Source organism: Bubalus bubalis, chromosome 3 (genome assembly GCF_019923935.1).
Source record: "Bubalus bubalis isolate 160015118507 breed Murrah chromosome 3, NDDB_SH_1, whole genome shotgun sequence".
NCBI classification, from domain to species: Eukaryota; Metazoa; Chordata; class Mammalia; order Artiodactyla; family Bovidae; genus Bubalus; species Bubalus bubalis.
Genome location: NC_059159.1, coordinates 17229695 through 17247617, shown reverse-complemented (window position 1 = coordinate 17247617; position 17923 = coordinate 17229695). Strand labels below are relative to the sequence as shown.

Below are 17923 nucleotides of genomic sequence, written 5' to 3'. Positions count from 1 at the left end.
AATCACCAAGTTCAAATTAATCAACGTGACCTATTGAGTGCCTGTTGTAGACCTGAAACATAATGTAACCCATTAATGTATTCAGCAAATTTAAATGCAATGAATAAAATAAAATCCCTGCCCTCTTGGAGCAAGCTGTGCTGCTTACAAAGGACTCCTACATACCCTGCATCCTGTAAGCCTGGGGAGATGGGGAGGCTATTATGCCAGTCTTACAGGTGAGGAAACTGAGGCACAGAGAGGTCAAGTGACTTGCCCATGGCAACACAGTGGAACTGGGGCTGGACGCCAGGTCTCTTGACTCTAAATCCACAGGGAGGGTGTTGACCTCAAGGGAGGGAGCACAGTGATTGTGTGGGGGTTTAGTTGAAGAAGGGTCGGCCCTCCATGGAGCCCATGCTACTGTCCCCAAGGAGGCCGAAATTTTGGAATCAGAGTGATACAGAGTCCCCAGGGATGTAAGAGGCAAAGGTTGTCCCGGGAATAAGGCAGCCATCTTTCCAGACAGATTTATCCCTTCACCTCTCGGAACCTCAGCTTCCTCGTCAGGGACAGCCACACCTGCCCCACAGAGAATGAAGTATCATCGTGGATATAAAAGGACTTGGTAGATGGTTCAGGCACAATTTGCAGTGACCACTAATTAGCTGGACAGGGATGAGGGCCCTGACCTCCTGCAGTTGGGGAGGGAGTGAGGCAGGGAGGTAGGCTCACTATTGGGGGTCTTCTGTGAGCCCAGGGGAGGGGAGGGGTGCTCAGGGGGCAGGTGGGAGGATGTGTGTGTCTCTGTGTGTCTGTATGTCTGAGTGTGGGTGTGTGTTGGGACACAGCTGTGCCATCCTCGTGATCCCATGAGAATGGAGGTGGCTTTATCAGGCAGAGCCTCCCTGTCCTCAGGGAGAGTTCACCTCTGTCCTGGGAACCTGGGCTCCCGCTGTCACCTGCCTTCTTTCAGGTTCCTCCGATAGCAGGGCAGCCCCAGATGTTGTAGGCAAGAAGGACACGGGGCAGGAGGGCAGGGAGGCTGGGTTGGTGGGAGAAGGAGGTGTGTCTGGATAAGACTGTACGGAGGAGGAAGGAGACTAGAAGTGGCAGGAAGTTGCAGTCCAGACTGCTCCTGGCACAGTCTAACCGACTCCCTCGCCTCCTGTGCCCACAGGCCCTTCTCCTCCTGGGGCTGAACTCCATCTCTGCCTCCCTCCAGGACCAGCATTGCGAGAGCTTGTCTGTGGCCAGCAACATCTCTGGTGAGCATGCCCATCTGCCTCCGGCAAGGTTCCAGGTCCCCAGAGCCCCACCACCCATCTCCCCCAGGGCTCCAACACCTACACACGGCCGGCAAGAGGGCAGGGATAGTGGAGGGATTTCCTCTCTGGGGCTCCAAGCAATCCATCATTTGTCCACAGAGTGCCATGTTGAGTAGGAGTGGTGGGAAAGAGCTGCGATTAGGTGACAGAGGGGCTTGGGGCAAGTGTGCCCAGGTGTTATCTCCTGGCTCTGGGCTGGAAAACAAGGGAAGACATCCCAGCCCTTGCTGCTGTGAGAATCAACAGAGCGGAAGGCTGGGCTGTGACTCAGGCATCAGTGAGGAAGAGAGTCTGCTGTTCTGCTGCTAAAAATGCCTGGAGCAGAATATGCAGGGTGCTAACTATGGCTGGATGGCTGGATGGTATCACCGATTTAATGGACATGAGTTTGAGCAAACTCCAGGAGATGGTGAGGGACAGCGAGGTCTGTAGTCCAGGGGTCATGAAGAGTCAGACAAGTGACTAAATAACAACAGCTTTGTGCAGGGCACCATCCGAGGTGTTTGAGAACAGATCTTCCTTGACTCGCGATGGGGAAACGTCCAGGTAAACCCATTGTAAATGGAAAATATCATAAGCCGAAAATGCATTAAATACACATAACCTAGGCGTAGCTTAGACTTGTCTACTTTGACACGCTCAGAATACTTACATTAGCTACAGCTGAGCAAAACCATCTGACGCAAAGCCTTTTTTTTTTTAAATTAAAGTATCGTATGTCATTTATGGCATACTAAAGTGAAAACCAGAATGGCTGTGTGGGTACAGAGTGGTTGTAAGTGCATTGACAGTTATTTCTTCTCATAATCACATGACTGTTTGGGGACTGTGGCTGCTGCCACTGCCCAGCATCAGGAGAGAGGATTGTACCACATGACTAGCCTGGGAAAAGGTCAAACTTCAAAATTAGAAGTGTTGTTTGTGCTGAATGCATATTGCTTTCAAGCCATCGTAAAGTCAAAAAATCATTAAGTAGAACCATCGTTAAGTCGAGACTATCTGTGTATTAACCCAGTTTTCACAATGACCTCCTGAGGCAGTAGCAGGTATATCCCTTTTACACATAAGGAAACTGAGGCCTGGAGCAGAAGTAGTAAGTGCTGAGCTGACTTGAGCCCAGGAAGCCTGGCTTCCGCGTATGTCCCTTAGCACCGTGCTCTACCCCTCCTCAACAGAAAGGACTGTAAATGTTACTAATACTTGTATAATTTCACCATTTACAAAGTGCTTTTGTATAATAATCCTATTTCATCCTCACAAGAGTTTAAAATGCAATACTTTGGCCACCTGATGCAAAGAGCCAAATCACTGGAAAAGGCCCTGACACTGGGAAAAATTGAAGGCAAAAGGAGAAGGGGATGGCAGAAAATGAGATGGTTAGATAGCATCACAGACTCAATGGACATGAGTTTGAGCAGACTCCGGGAGATAGTGGAGGACGGAGGAGACCGGCGTGCTGCAGTCCATGGGGTTGCAAAGGGTCAGACACGACTTAGCGACTAAACAACAATTTATACTCATGAGGAAACTGAGATGGGAGAATTAGGTTTGTGGGCTCTGGGGCCACGCGTTTTCTAATCTGGAGTGCGGTCCCTGAACCCTCATCCTGACCCCTTTAACTAGGGTCTGGCGATGCTGTTGCCCAGTGAAGATGAAGAGGGGTACCTAAGGGTCTTTGAGGGACTCTTCTTTGGTAATTCCTTTTTCTCTGCAGGTCTCTCTGTTTGAGTTAATTAGTTGATTAACTGAGCACCTACTGTGTGCCAGGACCCATGTTCCCTGGCAGAACAAAGAGGGGCTGACAGTCTGGTCTGGGGGTCAAGTCCATAAACACATGTGTCGTGAGGAGGAGCACAAGACGCATGCTGGTGGAGAAACGGCCACCGTGTGCTACAGGGAAGCAGGGAGTTTCTGATTCTGGGCCTGCGGGGAGAGGAGGACTCCACAGTGCCGAGCAGCTGCCCCCTGGCCTACTGTTCCCTCCCTACTGGCGGGGGGAGGAGGTAGGGGAGGAATGGGACCTGGAGCACTGACTGTGTTCCCGTGCTCATAGTCGCGCTCAGTCTTGTTCTGTCTGCCCTAGGGGTCCCCGCTGGTACACTTGACTTCAGGGATGAGCATGCCCTTGAGTTCCTTGAGCCTCACTCTGTAATTAAAGAGTAGTATGGCTGAAACCTGCCTCAAGGATCCATTGCAATTAAAGGCACTACATTTAATGGCGATATTTCATAAACTGTAGAGTGCCATACCACTACTGAGTATTATTGATTATTGTTGGTAAGAGCAGGATTTTAAAAGTGCTCACCTTGTAGCTGGAATGAGAGGCAGACACTGGCCATGAGCTGTTCACTACAGTGGAGGCGGCAGGGAGGTTAGATTAGGGGTGATGTGAATCCAGGAAGGCTTCCTGAAGGAGGAAGTTTCAAAGCGAGTCTCTGAGAGATTCTGAGCAGAGACTGGCAGAAAAGAGCCAGTGCTCTGAGTCGAAACTAGAGTTGACCAAGGAACAGCTGGTGGCTTTGGTGGAAGAACAGGGGAGGGGTGAGACAGGAAGGGCAGGAAGCCTGGGGAGATGCTGACAGCCCAGAACATCTGGCTGCAAAGTTGGCTGAGGAATGGGAAAGATCTGGAGCTCTAGAGGAGAAAGCCTGGGAGGGAGGAGACCTACTCAGAGGCCTGGCCTGAGATGGAGCCCCTCCCTGCCCCAGGCCCTGTGCACTGATGGCGGGGGGAGGAGAGGGGTGGGGCAGGTCAGTCTCCATTAACTTGCCTGGTGTGCTCCTGCACAGTGACATTCCTGAGCCCATGACGGAGTCATCAGTCCTCGGAGGCAGCGGGCCGGGATGAATGCCATCCATTCCCTGATGATTTGTACCCCATGTCCCTGCCCCCAGCCCAATCTGCCTGGCTTCAGGGCATGCAGTCCATCACCCTCCACAGCAGCCTCTGAAAACAGGCTATTTGTCTTCCAGCGCTAAGACCTACCCAGACCGACGGGCACTGGTAGAGACAGATGGTGAGGGTGGGGTGGAGGGACTGAGACAGATGGATGGGCGTCTGGCCTGGGGTGGCTGGCATTGAGCTGGGGCCTTTGGGGGGCCTCTCACATGCCAGGAGCAGGGAGAAAGTGCATCCCCAGGGTCAAGGCTCCATTATGTGGCAGACCACAGACTTGGAAACGTATAAAATAATGGTATGAATATGATGATGCCAGAAAGTAATGAATTATTGACCAGTGAACATCAGAAACACATGGAAATCATACTGCTGACAAGGACCCAGGGTAATCCCCTGTCTGAAGGTCATGAGTGATAATAGTAAATAATGATAGCTAATATTTTCTTGGGCTTCCCTGGCAGCTTAGTGGTAAAGAGTCCACCTGCCAATGCAGGAGACTTGGGTTTGATCCCTGGGTCAGGAAGATCCCCTAGAGAAGGAAATGGCAACCCACTCCAGTATTCTTGCCTGGGAAATCTCATGGACAGAGGAGCCTGGCAGGCTATAGTCCATGGTGTCCCAAAGAGCTGGACACGACTGAGCAACTAAACAAAACAACAACAAAGATATACTTAGTGGCTGTTATATGTCAGACTCCATTCTAAGTACTTTCATTCAATCATCACAACAATATTGTTAGCAAGTATTTTTATCATCATCTTACAGACTAGGAACCTACAGCTCAGAGAGGTTAAGTAACTTGCCCGAGTACACACGGTTACTAAGCATTAGCCCTAAGATTTGAATCAGATGGGCCTGATTCTGGACATTTTCACCACTATGTATGTGGTCACCCAGAGAGGCATGGTATCCAGGGCCTGCTGGTCAGTCATCTGGGGTGCAGAGTCACCCCTACAGTGTCCCATACCTCTTCTGGGTTTACACACAGCCCCCAGTCTTCCTTAGGCCTGCTATGTTCCTGACACTGTACTGGGTGCCAGAAATGCAAAAATGAAGAGCCCACAGGGTAGGAGGCTCCCACACACATGTCCTGAGGAATCACACGCCATACAAAGGCATCTTTCTATTCTGCCCAGTCGAGGAGGTCACAGCCCAGTGGCAAGATGGCTGAGCAAAGACCAAAGACTCTAGGCCCGGCTTCTCCCTGCCAGGTGACCCAGGCAGAGCCCTTGCCCATTCATCCTAGCAGCAGCTTCCCAGAAAGGGCAAGCACGTGTGTTTCAGAGATTGCCCTTGGGCCACCTGCTGACCCCTCTGGGCGGCCTTGGCTGAGCTCCTCTCCTGGGCTTAAACCAAACAGGGGGCTGGGCTTCCCAGCTACCGGGCTCCTGCCAAGCGCCCACCTAACTGGCTTATTCAGAAGCCCCCAGTGGGAGACTCGACATGACTAGAGACAGGAACCAGGTTCCAGTCTTCCTCGGAAGTTATCTACCATGGAAAAAGGTCTGCTGAGCACATTTGGCTCCTGAACACAATGGAAAGGGAACTATATGATCCATCTAGGGGAAGAGCCCAGTGCCCAGTTGCGCACAATTTTAAATAGGCCGCCTTCAAAGGGTTCTTATTTATTCATTAGAGCAGTTCCCCTAGGACTCTGACTCAGCAGGAGTTTTCAGAAGCAGGTGGGAGTGTTTCATGCTGTTCCTCTCTCCTCTTCCCTCCATTCGCAGGGATCTGGGGCAGGCTGACCACGGGCCCCCATGCCCCCGTGTCTGCTCTGGGCATGTGTGGGGAAGGAGGAAGATGCAGGACCAGTTTCATGCACTACGTGGCCCCACTCCCCTGTCCCCAGAAAAAACTCTGAGGGATCTAGGTACCCCATGAGTGAGGAGGTGAGCCACCACGTGACAGGAAGGTTAACACCTCAGACACACTGTGAGCACACACCTGCCTCAGGGACTTGCTGGTCCCTCTTCTAGAACACTCTCTCCCCACTCCCCAGCTATGCACAAAGTGCCCTCTCTCACTTCTGTTGGGTCCCTGCTTAAATGTTAGGACCAAATCAAAATAGCTCTCAGTCTCTCTCTCTTTTTTTTTTTTTTTTTGCTGCTTGGCTTGTGGGAACTCTTGTGGGATCTCAGTTGCCTGACCAGGGACTGAACCCTGGACACAGCAGTGGAAGTATTGAATCCTAACCACTAGACCACCAGGGAACTCCCCTCCTGTCAGTCTATCTGTTCATGTCTATTGTTGTTGTTGTTTAGTCCCTAAGTCATGTCTGACTCTTTGGGACCCCAGGGACTACAGCCTGCCAGGCTCCTCTGTCCATGGCATTTCCCAGGCAAGAATACTGGAGTGGGTAGCCATTTCCTTCTCCAGGGAATCTTCTTGACCCAGGAATTGAACCCAGGTCTCCTGCATTGGCAGGCAGATTCTTTACCATGAGCCAGCAGAGAAGCCCCACTTTATGTCTGTATGCACACAATCCCACCCTCCAACCCTGTAGACTGATGGAAGGGTATTTATTTTATTCATTACTGTATCCTAGCTCCTAGAACAGGCACTGTATCCCCAGCTCCTACAGTGTTTCTTAGGCGGTCAGGAGAAACTTGTGAATAAAGAGTAAAGTCTTTATTCCTCCACATCCATTACCTTATGGACCAGGAGGGGCTCCATGGGATGGGTTGAAGTGGGGAGGAGTTGGCTCCTAAAAGTAACTCAGGCTTCATGCTGCTGACTGGTAATTCTGCTTGGCTATTTGCAAGGCTGGTTTACTCTGGTCCAAACTGTTTCTCACCCCCAGAACTATGATATTAAAGTGGAAAAATATCCCCCAGGAGTGCAGGAGAGATTGGGCATTTGTACCAGTGGGACATGTGCTTACTGAAGTCTCCGTCATGTCCGACTCTTTGGGGCCCCATGGACTGTAACCCTGCCAGGCTCCTCTGTCCATGGAATTCTCCATGCAAGAATACTGGGGTGAATAGCTGCCTGACCCAGGGATTGAACCTGGGTCTCCTGCACTGCAAGCAGATTCTTTACCGTCTGAGCTACGAGCAAAGTCCAGTGGGACCTGTAGGGAAAGGATATTGTTCCAGTAATCACAGTCCAACAGCCCTGACCTCCAGGTCCTTACAGCCCCCATGCTGACTGACACCAGGGCTTCCTTTCCTTCCTTCTCCCCTTCCCAACTAGAAGATCCAGGTCCTCCCCACCCCCACCCCTCTGAAATTATTGTTCTCTGTATCTTGTTCTCCTGGCTTTCTGTCCGCTTCTCCCTGTTTTATTCTCAGATCTTGTCTCCTATGTCCTCTCTCACCCTCTCTCTCCTCCTCCTTTTCCCCCGCTTCCCTCCCACCCCACGCTCTATTCTTCTCAAAGTGATGAAGTGAATTGAATAGGTGGCATGAATTTCATCAGTGCCTTTCACATTGCCCTTCTCCAGGGGATCTTCCCAAACCCAGGGATCGAACCCACGTCTCCCGCATTGCAGGCGGATTCCTTATCAGCTGAGCCACAAGGAAAGCGGTGTTCGACAAAGGTTTTTCCCCCAGCCCCTCAAATCCTGCGCACCCTTCCCCTTCAGAGGTTGCAGCCCTTTTCCTTCCTTCCTCTTTTCGCTCTCTACCTCTCAGGTCTCCGTCCATCCGCTCCCTAAAATCTAGGGGCCTATCCGGACTTTGAACTTTGTAGCCTGTATTTGGGAGTCAGAGCTGGTCGCCGCTCCTGATTGGCCCTGTGCTTCTGGCCACACCCCTTCTTGGCTCCTCCTTCCCTCAGACCCTGCCCACCCAACCCTCACCCCCACCCCCGCCCGGACCCCAGGCCAGCTAGCCGGCCTTTTATTCCGGAGGTAGGGGCAACATCGTCTCCTGGCCCCTTGCATTTGGTTTCTCTTCTTCATTCTCGCTGCCTGTCTCCCTTTCTCCCAGTCTCGCACACAGACATTCATTCCCTGCAGGATTTTCTGGGCTGTTAATGTAAAGGTCACGTCTGCTGCAATGTTCCCCCCGTGCCAGCTCCGTGCAGCCTTTTGTGAGCTTCAAAGGATGAGGGAGGGAGGGAGACGGCGGAGGAACCCAGGGTACAGGGACGAGCCCAACCAAATGCTGTGAGGGCCAATTGCTCAGACTGGGCACCGCTGTGGTGCAGTGGGAAGAGCCCAGGGCAGGCGTGAAAACCCACTTCTGCCTCTTAGTGTCTGTCTGTGTGACTAAGGATAAACAATTAGCTGGGCGTCAGTTTTCTTATCTGTAAAATGGGGAGAATGAGCACCCACGTTGGCAGATGGTGTGAGGCCCATATTAGGTGCTATGGAATCCTAATCTGTACCACAGACTAGGGGCAAACGGCTTCTCCCTTGGCCCCTCCCACTCGCATATCCCGGACTAACTGTGGGAGGGGTCAGGCCTCTGACCACTGGCTGAGACCTGGTCCTGGAGACCAGGAGGGCCATCAGCTGAGCAGTGGGTTTCTGCCTTGGCTCTGGGCTGGTCTTGGCTGTGGCTGGTGCCCAGTGGTGACCTGCCTGTGTTGAAGGGGTGCTGGGGAACTGTCCAGGGCAGGAGAGAGAAAGGGTGGGGAGGTAGAGATAGTGTGATAGTGTGCCTTAGGCAAGTCCCAGGTGCCGCTCGTGACATTCCATTTAAAGCTCCCAGAGCCTAAACTGTGAATGTGTGAGTGAATGAACCATCTATTGAGGAAGGTTATTCAGTCAGATGTAGATATACGAAAAGTCAAAGTGTTAGTCGCTCAGTGGTGTCAGACTCTTCGCAACCCCATGGACTGTAGCCCACCAGGCTCTTCTGTCCATGAAATTCTCCAGGCAAGAATACTGGAGTAGGTAGTCTTATTTCTTTCTCCAGGGGATCTTTCCAACCCAGGGATTGAATCCAGGTCTTCTGCATTGCAGGCAGATTCTTTACCGTCTGAGCCACCAGGGAAGCCCATATAGATATATAGGAAGATACAAAGCACTTGGCAGGTGCCTGGCACTCAGTCAGCTCTCAGTAAATACTGCTGCTTTCCCTACTGCCTCCTTGATTGTCCCACCCCCCAGATTGGCACGCAGTGTGGTATAATAGAGTACTCGATTTAGAGTCCAAAGCACCTGGTGAAGAGGCTTGGTTCTTTCATTCATTGGCTTCTGGCCTTGGGCAAGTCACTTAACTTCCCTGGGCCTCAGTTTTCCCATCTGTAAAAAGGGAATAACAAATCTGTAAGTTTTTAGGGGGAATGATGGCATTGCAGGGTGGATGAGGAGCAAACAAAATACATGAAGAAGGGCTTTGAAAAAAACAGTACGGTCCGTAATGTTATCCCTCCCTCCCCACAGCCACACACCTGCGGCTTCTCCCCTTCTCCAGGCTCAGCTCTGTCCGCAGGACCCAAGGCAGATTAAAATCTCCACCTGCTTTCCCCACTCTCCTACCCCCAGCACCTCTCTGTGGTGCCACTCATGGAGGCGCCATGGTGGCGCAGCACCAGGGCTTGACCCACCCCCACCGCCTGGCTGGTCGTCTCCTTGTGTCCATTAAGCCCCAATTCCGATTTCTTTCTCTTTCAGTTAAAACACTTGGCCTCGAGGCCTCTGTCCCTTGAGCCTGGACTTGCCCACACACCCTATGAATAGCTTTGATTAGAAAGAAAAACCAGCATTTGGTACAAGGGTCACTCAGCACTTGTGCTGCGTTCAGCAGGGAAGGGACGCCAGTCTAACCAGTGCTGTCCTGAGAGACTGGTTACAGGCTTGGCTGGGGAGGGGATGGCAGGCGGACCCCTGTAGGGCTTGGCAGCTGCTGATGCCCTGCACTGATAATGCTGCCCTTCATTGGTTCGTGGCTCTCCCCGGATTGTCTGTACATTCTAGGGCCAGTCTTGAGTTATTAACCCACTCCCGTCGTGATGGACACACTGGGCCTCCATAGGATTGGTGTGACAGCCTTGAGAGGAGAGGGGCCTGGAAAGGGGAGAAAGAAGGGGCAGCATCGGGAGGGGGGGCCAGGACTGTCCTCAGCCCAGCCCCCACCTGTTGGAAACCAAAAGCCCCCTGCCCTCCAGAAGTGTTACTGTGACTTCAAGTCTGCTCCAGTGTGCGCGTGCATGCACACACATGACTCCAAAAGCTCTTAATTTCTAATTAAGGGCAAACATTTGGAAGGGGATTTTGACATCCTCTTTCTAGTCCAGTTGTTTATACCCTTTTTTGAGTCACAGACTCCCTTTGAGAATCGAATGAAAGCCATGGTCCCTTTCCCAATTAAAATGCATGTATAGAACAATTTTTCATTAAATTTCAAAGTCTGTAAGAACCTGTAAAATTTCCAGTGGACTGAGATTAAGAATTTCTGATCAGATCCAACTACATCATTATTGATAAAGACACTAAGGCCCAGAGGCGGCAAGTGACTTGCCTACGCTCACACAGCAAATGAGTAGCAGAGCCCAGTCTGAAGCCTGGGTTCCAAATTGCTGGTTCAGTAATTCCCCACATAGTGTCTCTCTCCCTTTTTTTTCCCATGATCCCTCTCAGCCAGTCCTTTCCTAGCATAGATTAGAGAACAAATGTTCAGTGATTGTGGTTATCAGGTGAGCTGGAAGGTGGGCTTTTAACTGGTTCCTACAGGTTCAGAGCAGATGGGGTTTGGTTCTAGAGGTGTGTGAGGGGACTGAGTCAGGGATTGGCTGGGTTTCTTCCAAGCTGTTCCAGGCTGTGAATTTTGAGCGCTCCAGTCTACACCAAGTGCAGGGCCAAGAGAAGTGTCCTCAGACTACAGAGCAGGGGACCTGGAGCATGTCCAGCCTTCCTCTAAATGCCAGCCAGGACCTCAGCTTTAACACCACCCCAGTGTCCCTGTTCCTCCTCTGCTCTGGAACCCACATTGGCTCCCTAGTGCCATAGGATCAAATCTAGATTCCTTCCCTTGGTATCCCCTCTGCAGAAAAAGAGCTCATCTCTGCACTGAAGTCATTGCTGTCTTGTCCTCAGTTGGTATGCGAATGTGGACCGGTTGGGGGGACACTGCAGTGGGGATGTTGCTCTGTCTCACCAGCCGTCTCTGCCTCCAGGACTGCAGTGCAATGCTTCCGTGGACCTTATTGGTACCTGCTGGCCCCAGAGTCCTGCAGGGCAGCTGGTAGTTCGACCTTGTCCCGCTTATTTCTACGGCGTCCGCTACAATACCACAAGTAAGGAAGCCTGAGAAAGGTAGACCGTCTCCTGGGAGGTGGGACAGGATGCGGAGAACTGGGGGCTTGTTGGATGTGGGGAGAACAATACTGACAGTGACAATAATAATACCAATACCATTCATGGGTGCAGCTGCCATTGACCGAAGGCCAGCTCTGTGCTCCACTGGGCACTCTGCTATTTACTGCGGACCCTCGGCAATACCCTGGAAGATGCTCCGTGTGACTATGTTATATAATTAAGGCCTCCAAGCTTCAGAGAGGTTAGGGAAGTTGCCCAAGATCACCAGCTGGTAAGAGGTGAAGCTGGAATTTGCATCCAGGTCTGTCTGACACTTTCTTCTGCAGTTGACCTACTGGGTTAATGTTGGCATGAGCCGTGAGGTAGGGCAGGGGTCATCAGAGTAGCCCCAACTTTGCTCAGAGAAGTTCCCAGGCCTACCCAGGGTCCTCCAGCCATGAGGTAGGGGACTCAGGGTTTTAGATCCACAAGCACGGGGCTTGCCCTTGCAGGCAGGCCCACAAGTTGGGTGGGGACAGAGGAGAACTGACCCGAGCAGGGCTTGTTCAGATACTTGATCCTCACATAAACACCCTGCTCCCCTTGGGCCCTGAGCCTCCACCTCCAGGCTTTGCAGCTTCTTGCTATGCCACCTGTCACCCTCAGAATTAATTTGCTCTCCCCTGTCAATGACTCACAGCCCCTGCTTATCAAGAGAGCAACAGCTGCAGGCCAAGGGCCCTGACCTGTCTGAGGGAGAGGGGGGGGTCCCTGGGTGGGCCTTTGGCGTCTGGTGGGCCTGAGCTTAGAGCCCAAAGAGGGGACAGAGGGTGATCTCAGATACCAGATAATTGTGTGACCTTTAGCACATTTTTTTTTCCTCTTTTATGGTCCTCTGACCCCTCATCTGAGGATGGAGAGGGCTGGACAACATGGCTTCTTAAGACTTTGTCCAGCTCAAACCTCTCAATTTCCTTCTCCTGCCCCTCCCCTTTTTGTCCAGCTGGATTAAGGGGGCTAGGGTTGGGGGCCACAGTCCAGGAGGGGTGGGGAGGGCCCTGGGGAGGTGTTGGGACTGGGCAGGAGCTGGAACAGCCAGACCACGCAGCCTTGTGTGTCTGCAACCGCACCCTGGACCCAGGAGGAGAAGAGAGCCTGCAGGAAGTGTGAGGAGAATGTAAGTAGGAGGAAGGGCGGAAGGGCCTGAAGAAAAGTTTGGGGTGCTCATCCTGCCAACCTCCAACTTAGTTGGGCCCCTTTTGCCATTTGGAAATGGAGGCAGCGAGGCTGAAATCGCCCAAGGTCGCAAAGCTTGGAGGTGGCACTGGAGCTGGGAAACCAGAGTCCTCCCGCTCCTCCACTCACCCGGCCAGGTGCCCGGCCCCGGAGCTCCCTGGAGGGAGGCAACGTTAGGGCTGGTGTATGTTGGGGGAGGGGGGCTACTTCCAGAGGGAGCCCGCAACCCCGCTCGTAACAGCACCAGGTCCTGTCAGTCCCGCCTCCAGGGTGACTCTCACGTCTGACCCTCCCAGCCTTCCATCCCCAGGGCCAGTGCCCTGGTTCAAGGTACCTCACTCTCCAGCCCTAGTTTCTCATCCGACCCTGTCACACCCTTGCTCAGAGTCAGCCTTTCTGTGGTTCCTTCTCTGTGGCTACCGTGGGACCTACCTTTGTAGCCAGCCCTGGCCACTCCTCATGAACTGTCCCCACTCTTGTCCCCAAGGACAACTCAACACACCCCCCTGAATACACCTTTAGTGCCTAGACACATGCTCCTCGATTTGTCAGCCCTGCCTTTGAGTGGAAGCCAGGAGTCCTGGGTTCTAGTCCCAACTCCACCCACAACTGGTTAAGGAGACCTCTGCAACTGGCCCTACCTGGGGCCTCAGTTTCTCCACCTGCAGGATGGGTGGGAGGTTTGGGTGAAATGTTCTCTTGGCTCCTTTGCTTTTCTGTCTGTGATCCCAGGAGAAGAGTGGGAGGAGGTGATGGTTCCTTGAGGTGGGGGCAGGGCTAGGAGACTCCCCTTTCCAGGTGCCTCCCCTGTCACAATGATGAGAAACACTGCATAATCAGGGGTGACTGGGAACCCAGATTTGTACCTAATCATTAGGCACCAATTAATTCGTTTACTGAGGAGGTGCTGCCAGGATGTCTAGGCCTTCTCCTGAATGCCCCCCTTCCCACTGCATCTGATCTTCAAAGGGATGGGAAATATTTCCAAAAATATCAATTTTCCCGTGATTCTCCAGGAGGACTGCTCAGCTCAGCAATTAAAGACAAGGAGGTCGCATCCTCCCTGGAAACTTCATGCTGCCTGTTGGGCCTGTTTTCTTGCAAGATCACCTCACTTTCCACCAGAGCCTGCTCCCTCTGGATGATCCAGCCTGGGAGGGACTCCAGGCTCCTGCCCCACCTGCATTCAAAAGGAGGGGCTTGAGGCAAGGGGGTGCCTCCCGGACCTGTGCCTCCTTTGATAGCGACAAGTGACATATTCTGAATCTTATGTAAGGTTGTATAAATATGGCTCCAAGACAATAATAATAAAAGCAACAGCTCACACCACATGCCAAGTAGAGCTCCGCATACCCTGTATGTGTCAACTAAAAATGCCCCTCAACCATTGAGCAGGAACTCTTGTTAAGATCATTGCTATCTTGCAGATAAGGAAGCGGAGAGGCTGAAGGACTCGTCCGAGGTCACAGAACCAGTAAAGGGTGCTGCCAGGATTTGAACCCAGGTTATCTGGGTGCTGTGCTAAATAGCCACAGTTATGTCCAACTCTGTGCAATCCTATGGACTGTAGCCCAGCAGGCTCCTCTGTCCATGGGATTTCCCAGGCAAGAATACTGGAGTGGGTTGCCATACCCCCCTCCAGAGGATCTTTGTGATCCCGGTATTGAACTCACATGTCTTACATCTCCTGCATTGGCAGGCGGGTTCTTTACCACTGTACCACCTGGGAAGCCCTGTCTGGGTGACGAGTTCTTAACACTATAGTGTGCTGCCTCTCTTAAGGCAACGCCCCCTCCTCTGCCTTCATGCTCCTTCCCACCAGATTCTCTTGCACCAAGTCCCTTTGTTTGCAGACATCTGGGAACAGCCTCTGGTCCCAGACATCTCCCATCCACCGCAGACACATAGGATTCCCCACTTCCCTTGCCTCCCCCCAGGCCTCCCTGAAACCCCAGCCATGGAGCCCTCAGCCCTCTGCTAGCTTCTCTCTCATTTAGCAATTAGGAGGGAATGAGCAGCATCTTCAGCTCTGTCCAAGGGCTCAGCTCTGCCGGGACTTGGGTCCAATGGCAGGGAAGCTGAGCAGAGCTTTAAAAATCCACTTAGCCTCATTTCCCCGCTGGTGCCGTGGGCGAGCAGCCTCTGAGCAGAAGGGCCGAGGAGCGGGGTTTAGAGAGGAGGGAGAGCCAGGCAGAGGTTCCTGCTCCCAGGCAAGCGGCAGCAAATCCCACCCCCACCCCCCTCAACACACCGCCCCATCCTCTCCCTCTTGTCTGGTGCTGCCAGCAGAGGCATGTCCCCAGCTGGGCGGCACCCTGGGGATCGGCTGATGTAGCCCTCCCTCTTGCACATGAGGAGAGCCTCCCGGGAGGCGACCTGACTGATGCTACTCATGCAGCAGGGGCCCCCATCTGCCTCCTGTGGGGGTTCTCTGCCCCTGCAGGGCTCCAGGCTTGGGGACTGGGATCCGAGCAGCTTCCGCCGCCCTCCTCCAGCCCTGCTGGGGTGGAGATGTGACATGCAGGTTAGTGTGAACCATGGAGAGCCCTCCAGAGGGGAGGGGCTCTGGTGGAAATGGCTCAAGGCTCTTCCAGCCAGCGCTGCCTGGAGTCAGAGCCAGAATTCACTCAAGAAAACATATTTAGAGCCACCAATGCCTAAGAGGGGTCCAGAGTGGGGCAGAGTGACCTCTCCCAGCAAAGGAGAAAAAGGTCAAGATGTGAATGTCCCTGGGACCCCTCCCGCCTGGGCATCAGGGCTCCGGTGTCCCCAGAGAGTGGGCAGGAAGGAGAGTGTCCCAGAGCCCTTTAGCCAGCCTCGGTTTAGACCTCAGGCGATTCCCGATGTCCTTCGGAAGTGACGCATTCTGGCTTCCAGCCTGGTGGTAGCCTGGACCTCTTGCCCTTCCTCCAGCCACTCTCCTGTCTTTTTTCCCAAGTGCCAGGCTGAGAGCCCATTCAACCTGATCTTAATAAAAAAATACTTGCTACACGTGACCCACTCCCATGACATCCCCCAGCACACCCCTCATCTCCGGCCACCTGTCATTTTCTGCCCACCGTGCTTGCTCGCACCATGTGACCCTCCAACATGAGGCCAGCTGTAGGGAAATGGCAGCCTGGAGACCTTCCCTGTCCCCTGCCCTGTGAGCCCCACGCCCTGTGAAAGCCTGCCACGTGAGGACCCCCCAGGGGGTAGCTTACCCTGGTGATTCCTGCCCTACGAAGCCTGTCAGTGCCCCGTGCCACGCAAGCTGCCACCACACACCTTCCGCATCACGCCCGGCCTTGAGAGCGAGAACTGAGTCATCAAGACTCACCCTTCAGCTTTGCTGCCATGTGAGACCCTAAAATGGGAGGTTTCTCAGCAGGGCGCCCACCGTGTAATCTGCCTCACACTGGGGCCTGCGAGGAGACAGCCCTGTGAGCCAGTCAGGCCTCTGCCCCTGGGCCAGTCCCATGGGTGTGATCATGCCAGCCTGGGTGGGCACAGCCGTGGCCCCATGGGCAGCCTTTGGGGTTGCCACTGTACCTCTGTTGGGGGCCAATGGCAGAAAGAGGCAGGAAGATGGAGATAATAAGAAAGCCCCTCTCCCCAGCTTCAACCTAGGGCCCCCCAGCAAGCCGGCCCCTGGGCTGCCCCAGATGGACGGGTAGATGGACATACGAATGGCAGGTAGATAGACGCTCGGGTTACTCCTCTTCGGGAGAGGAGCCTGGGGTCATTCTGACTTGCCCTTCTTTTTCCAGACAACGGCTACCGGGAGTGCCTGGCCAATGGCACGTGGGCCGCCCGCGTGAACTACTCCGAGTGCCAAGAGATCCTCAGTGAGGAGGTGAGGCTCCAAGCCAGCTGCCCACTGAGGCCTGGGCCTGGGCCCCCGGCATAGCTCTGTGCCTGCTACTGGCCCAACAGGGTGGGGAGCCAGAGGCTGGTGTCCATGCCCTGCAGAGAGAAGGCGACCAGGGAGCCAGATCTAGGCCAGCCGTGAGCAGGCACGCCCGAGGGAGGCTGAGCCGAGAGGGCAGCGGGTGGGCTCTGACAGCCGTGAGTTGAGCCTCCATTCCTTCCTTCCTCACTGGAGCCGGTTCTCATCTGTGTTCTTCTCCGCCTACCTGAGTGACACATCCAGGTCCGGCCAGGGTCCCGCCTCAGGATCCAGGATGGGGGTGGGGGGAGCCATGGAGCTGGAAAAAGCCCTTGAAGAGCCTTTAAAATATTTAAATATTTTTGAAAAAGATGCTGCTCACACCTAATACAAAATTCAAAAGGTACAAATGGGAAAACACAGAAAAGTCTCCCTCCCAGCCGCGTCCAAGTCATTGGGTTCCCTCTACCCCACCCAGCGGTAACCATTTTGCCAGTTTCTTAAGTATTCTTTCAGAGACAGTCTCTGCACAGACATGCAATTATGTAGATTTATTCTTTTTTGTGTGTTTTTCACCCAAACGTTGTAGATTATACATGTTCGACACCTTGCTTTTTTCACGTAATCATCCATCTTGGTGATTGTTCCGTGTAAGTGCCTAAAGAGCATCTTCATTCTTTTTTTCATATTTGCATAATATCACACTGTACAGATGTACAGATAGCTTAGTTAACCCATCTTTGTTCTCAGTCTTTGGTTATGACAAACAGCGCCGCGATGAAGAATCTTTCAAGGGTGACGTTTGGCAGACGCACGGGCATGACTGTTGCCCTGCTGTTGCTGCCACCTCTGAGCCCTGACCCCCCACCTGCATCTTCATCCTTCAGTGGATGCTGAGGAAGGTGGGGGTCATGGACCTGGAAGAAAAAGTGGGCAAAGGGCAGATGGAAGACACCCCAAGTTGTCCAAAGGCCCCAGGGTACTACTGATGTGGAAGACAGGGGCTGGTCTAGGCAGTTCAGAGAATTCCAGTGCCTAAATGATCTAAATTGAAAGAGACCTTGTGGACTCTCCATCCCATCTTTTTTTAATAACTTTTAAAATTTATTTAATTTTGGCCGCTCTGGATCTTCGTTGCTCAGCGGGCTTTTTTCCTAGTTGCTGTGTTCTGGGGCTACTTTCTTGTTGCAGAGCACAGGCTCTAGGGTGCACAGGCTTCAGTAGTTGTGGTACATGGGCGCAGTACCAGGCTGCATGTGGCTCCATGGTACTCCGTGCAGTACCACCTGGCGCTTTAATTGTCCTAAGGCCTTCCCTGCTGGTTCTGTGGTAAAGAACCCACCTGCAGTGCAGGAGCCTCAGGAGACTCAGGTTCGATCACTGGGTTGGGAAGATCCCCTGGAGGAGGGCATGGCAACCCACTCC

General features: G+C 53.1%; 1 protein-coding gene across 2 annotated transcripts in view; it reads left to right on the top strand.

Annotated features, from left to right (window-relative positions):
* The window catches only part of CRHR1 (corticotropin releasing hormone receptor 1), a 53071-nt gene that overhangs the window by 23119 nt on the left and 12029 nt on the right, over positions 1–17923 (top strand). For both annotated transcript variants that reach the window (XM_025279913.2, XM_006060681.3), the window contains exons 2-4: positions 1160–1247; positions 11274–11393; positions 16380–16465. In XM_025279913.2, the coding sequence (XP_025135698.1) occupies positions 1160–1247; positions 11274–11393; positions 16380–16465 (294 nt within the window). The remainder of the gene's footprint in view (positions 1–1159; positions 1248–11273; positions 11394–16379; positions 16466–17923) is intronic.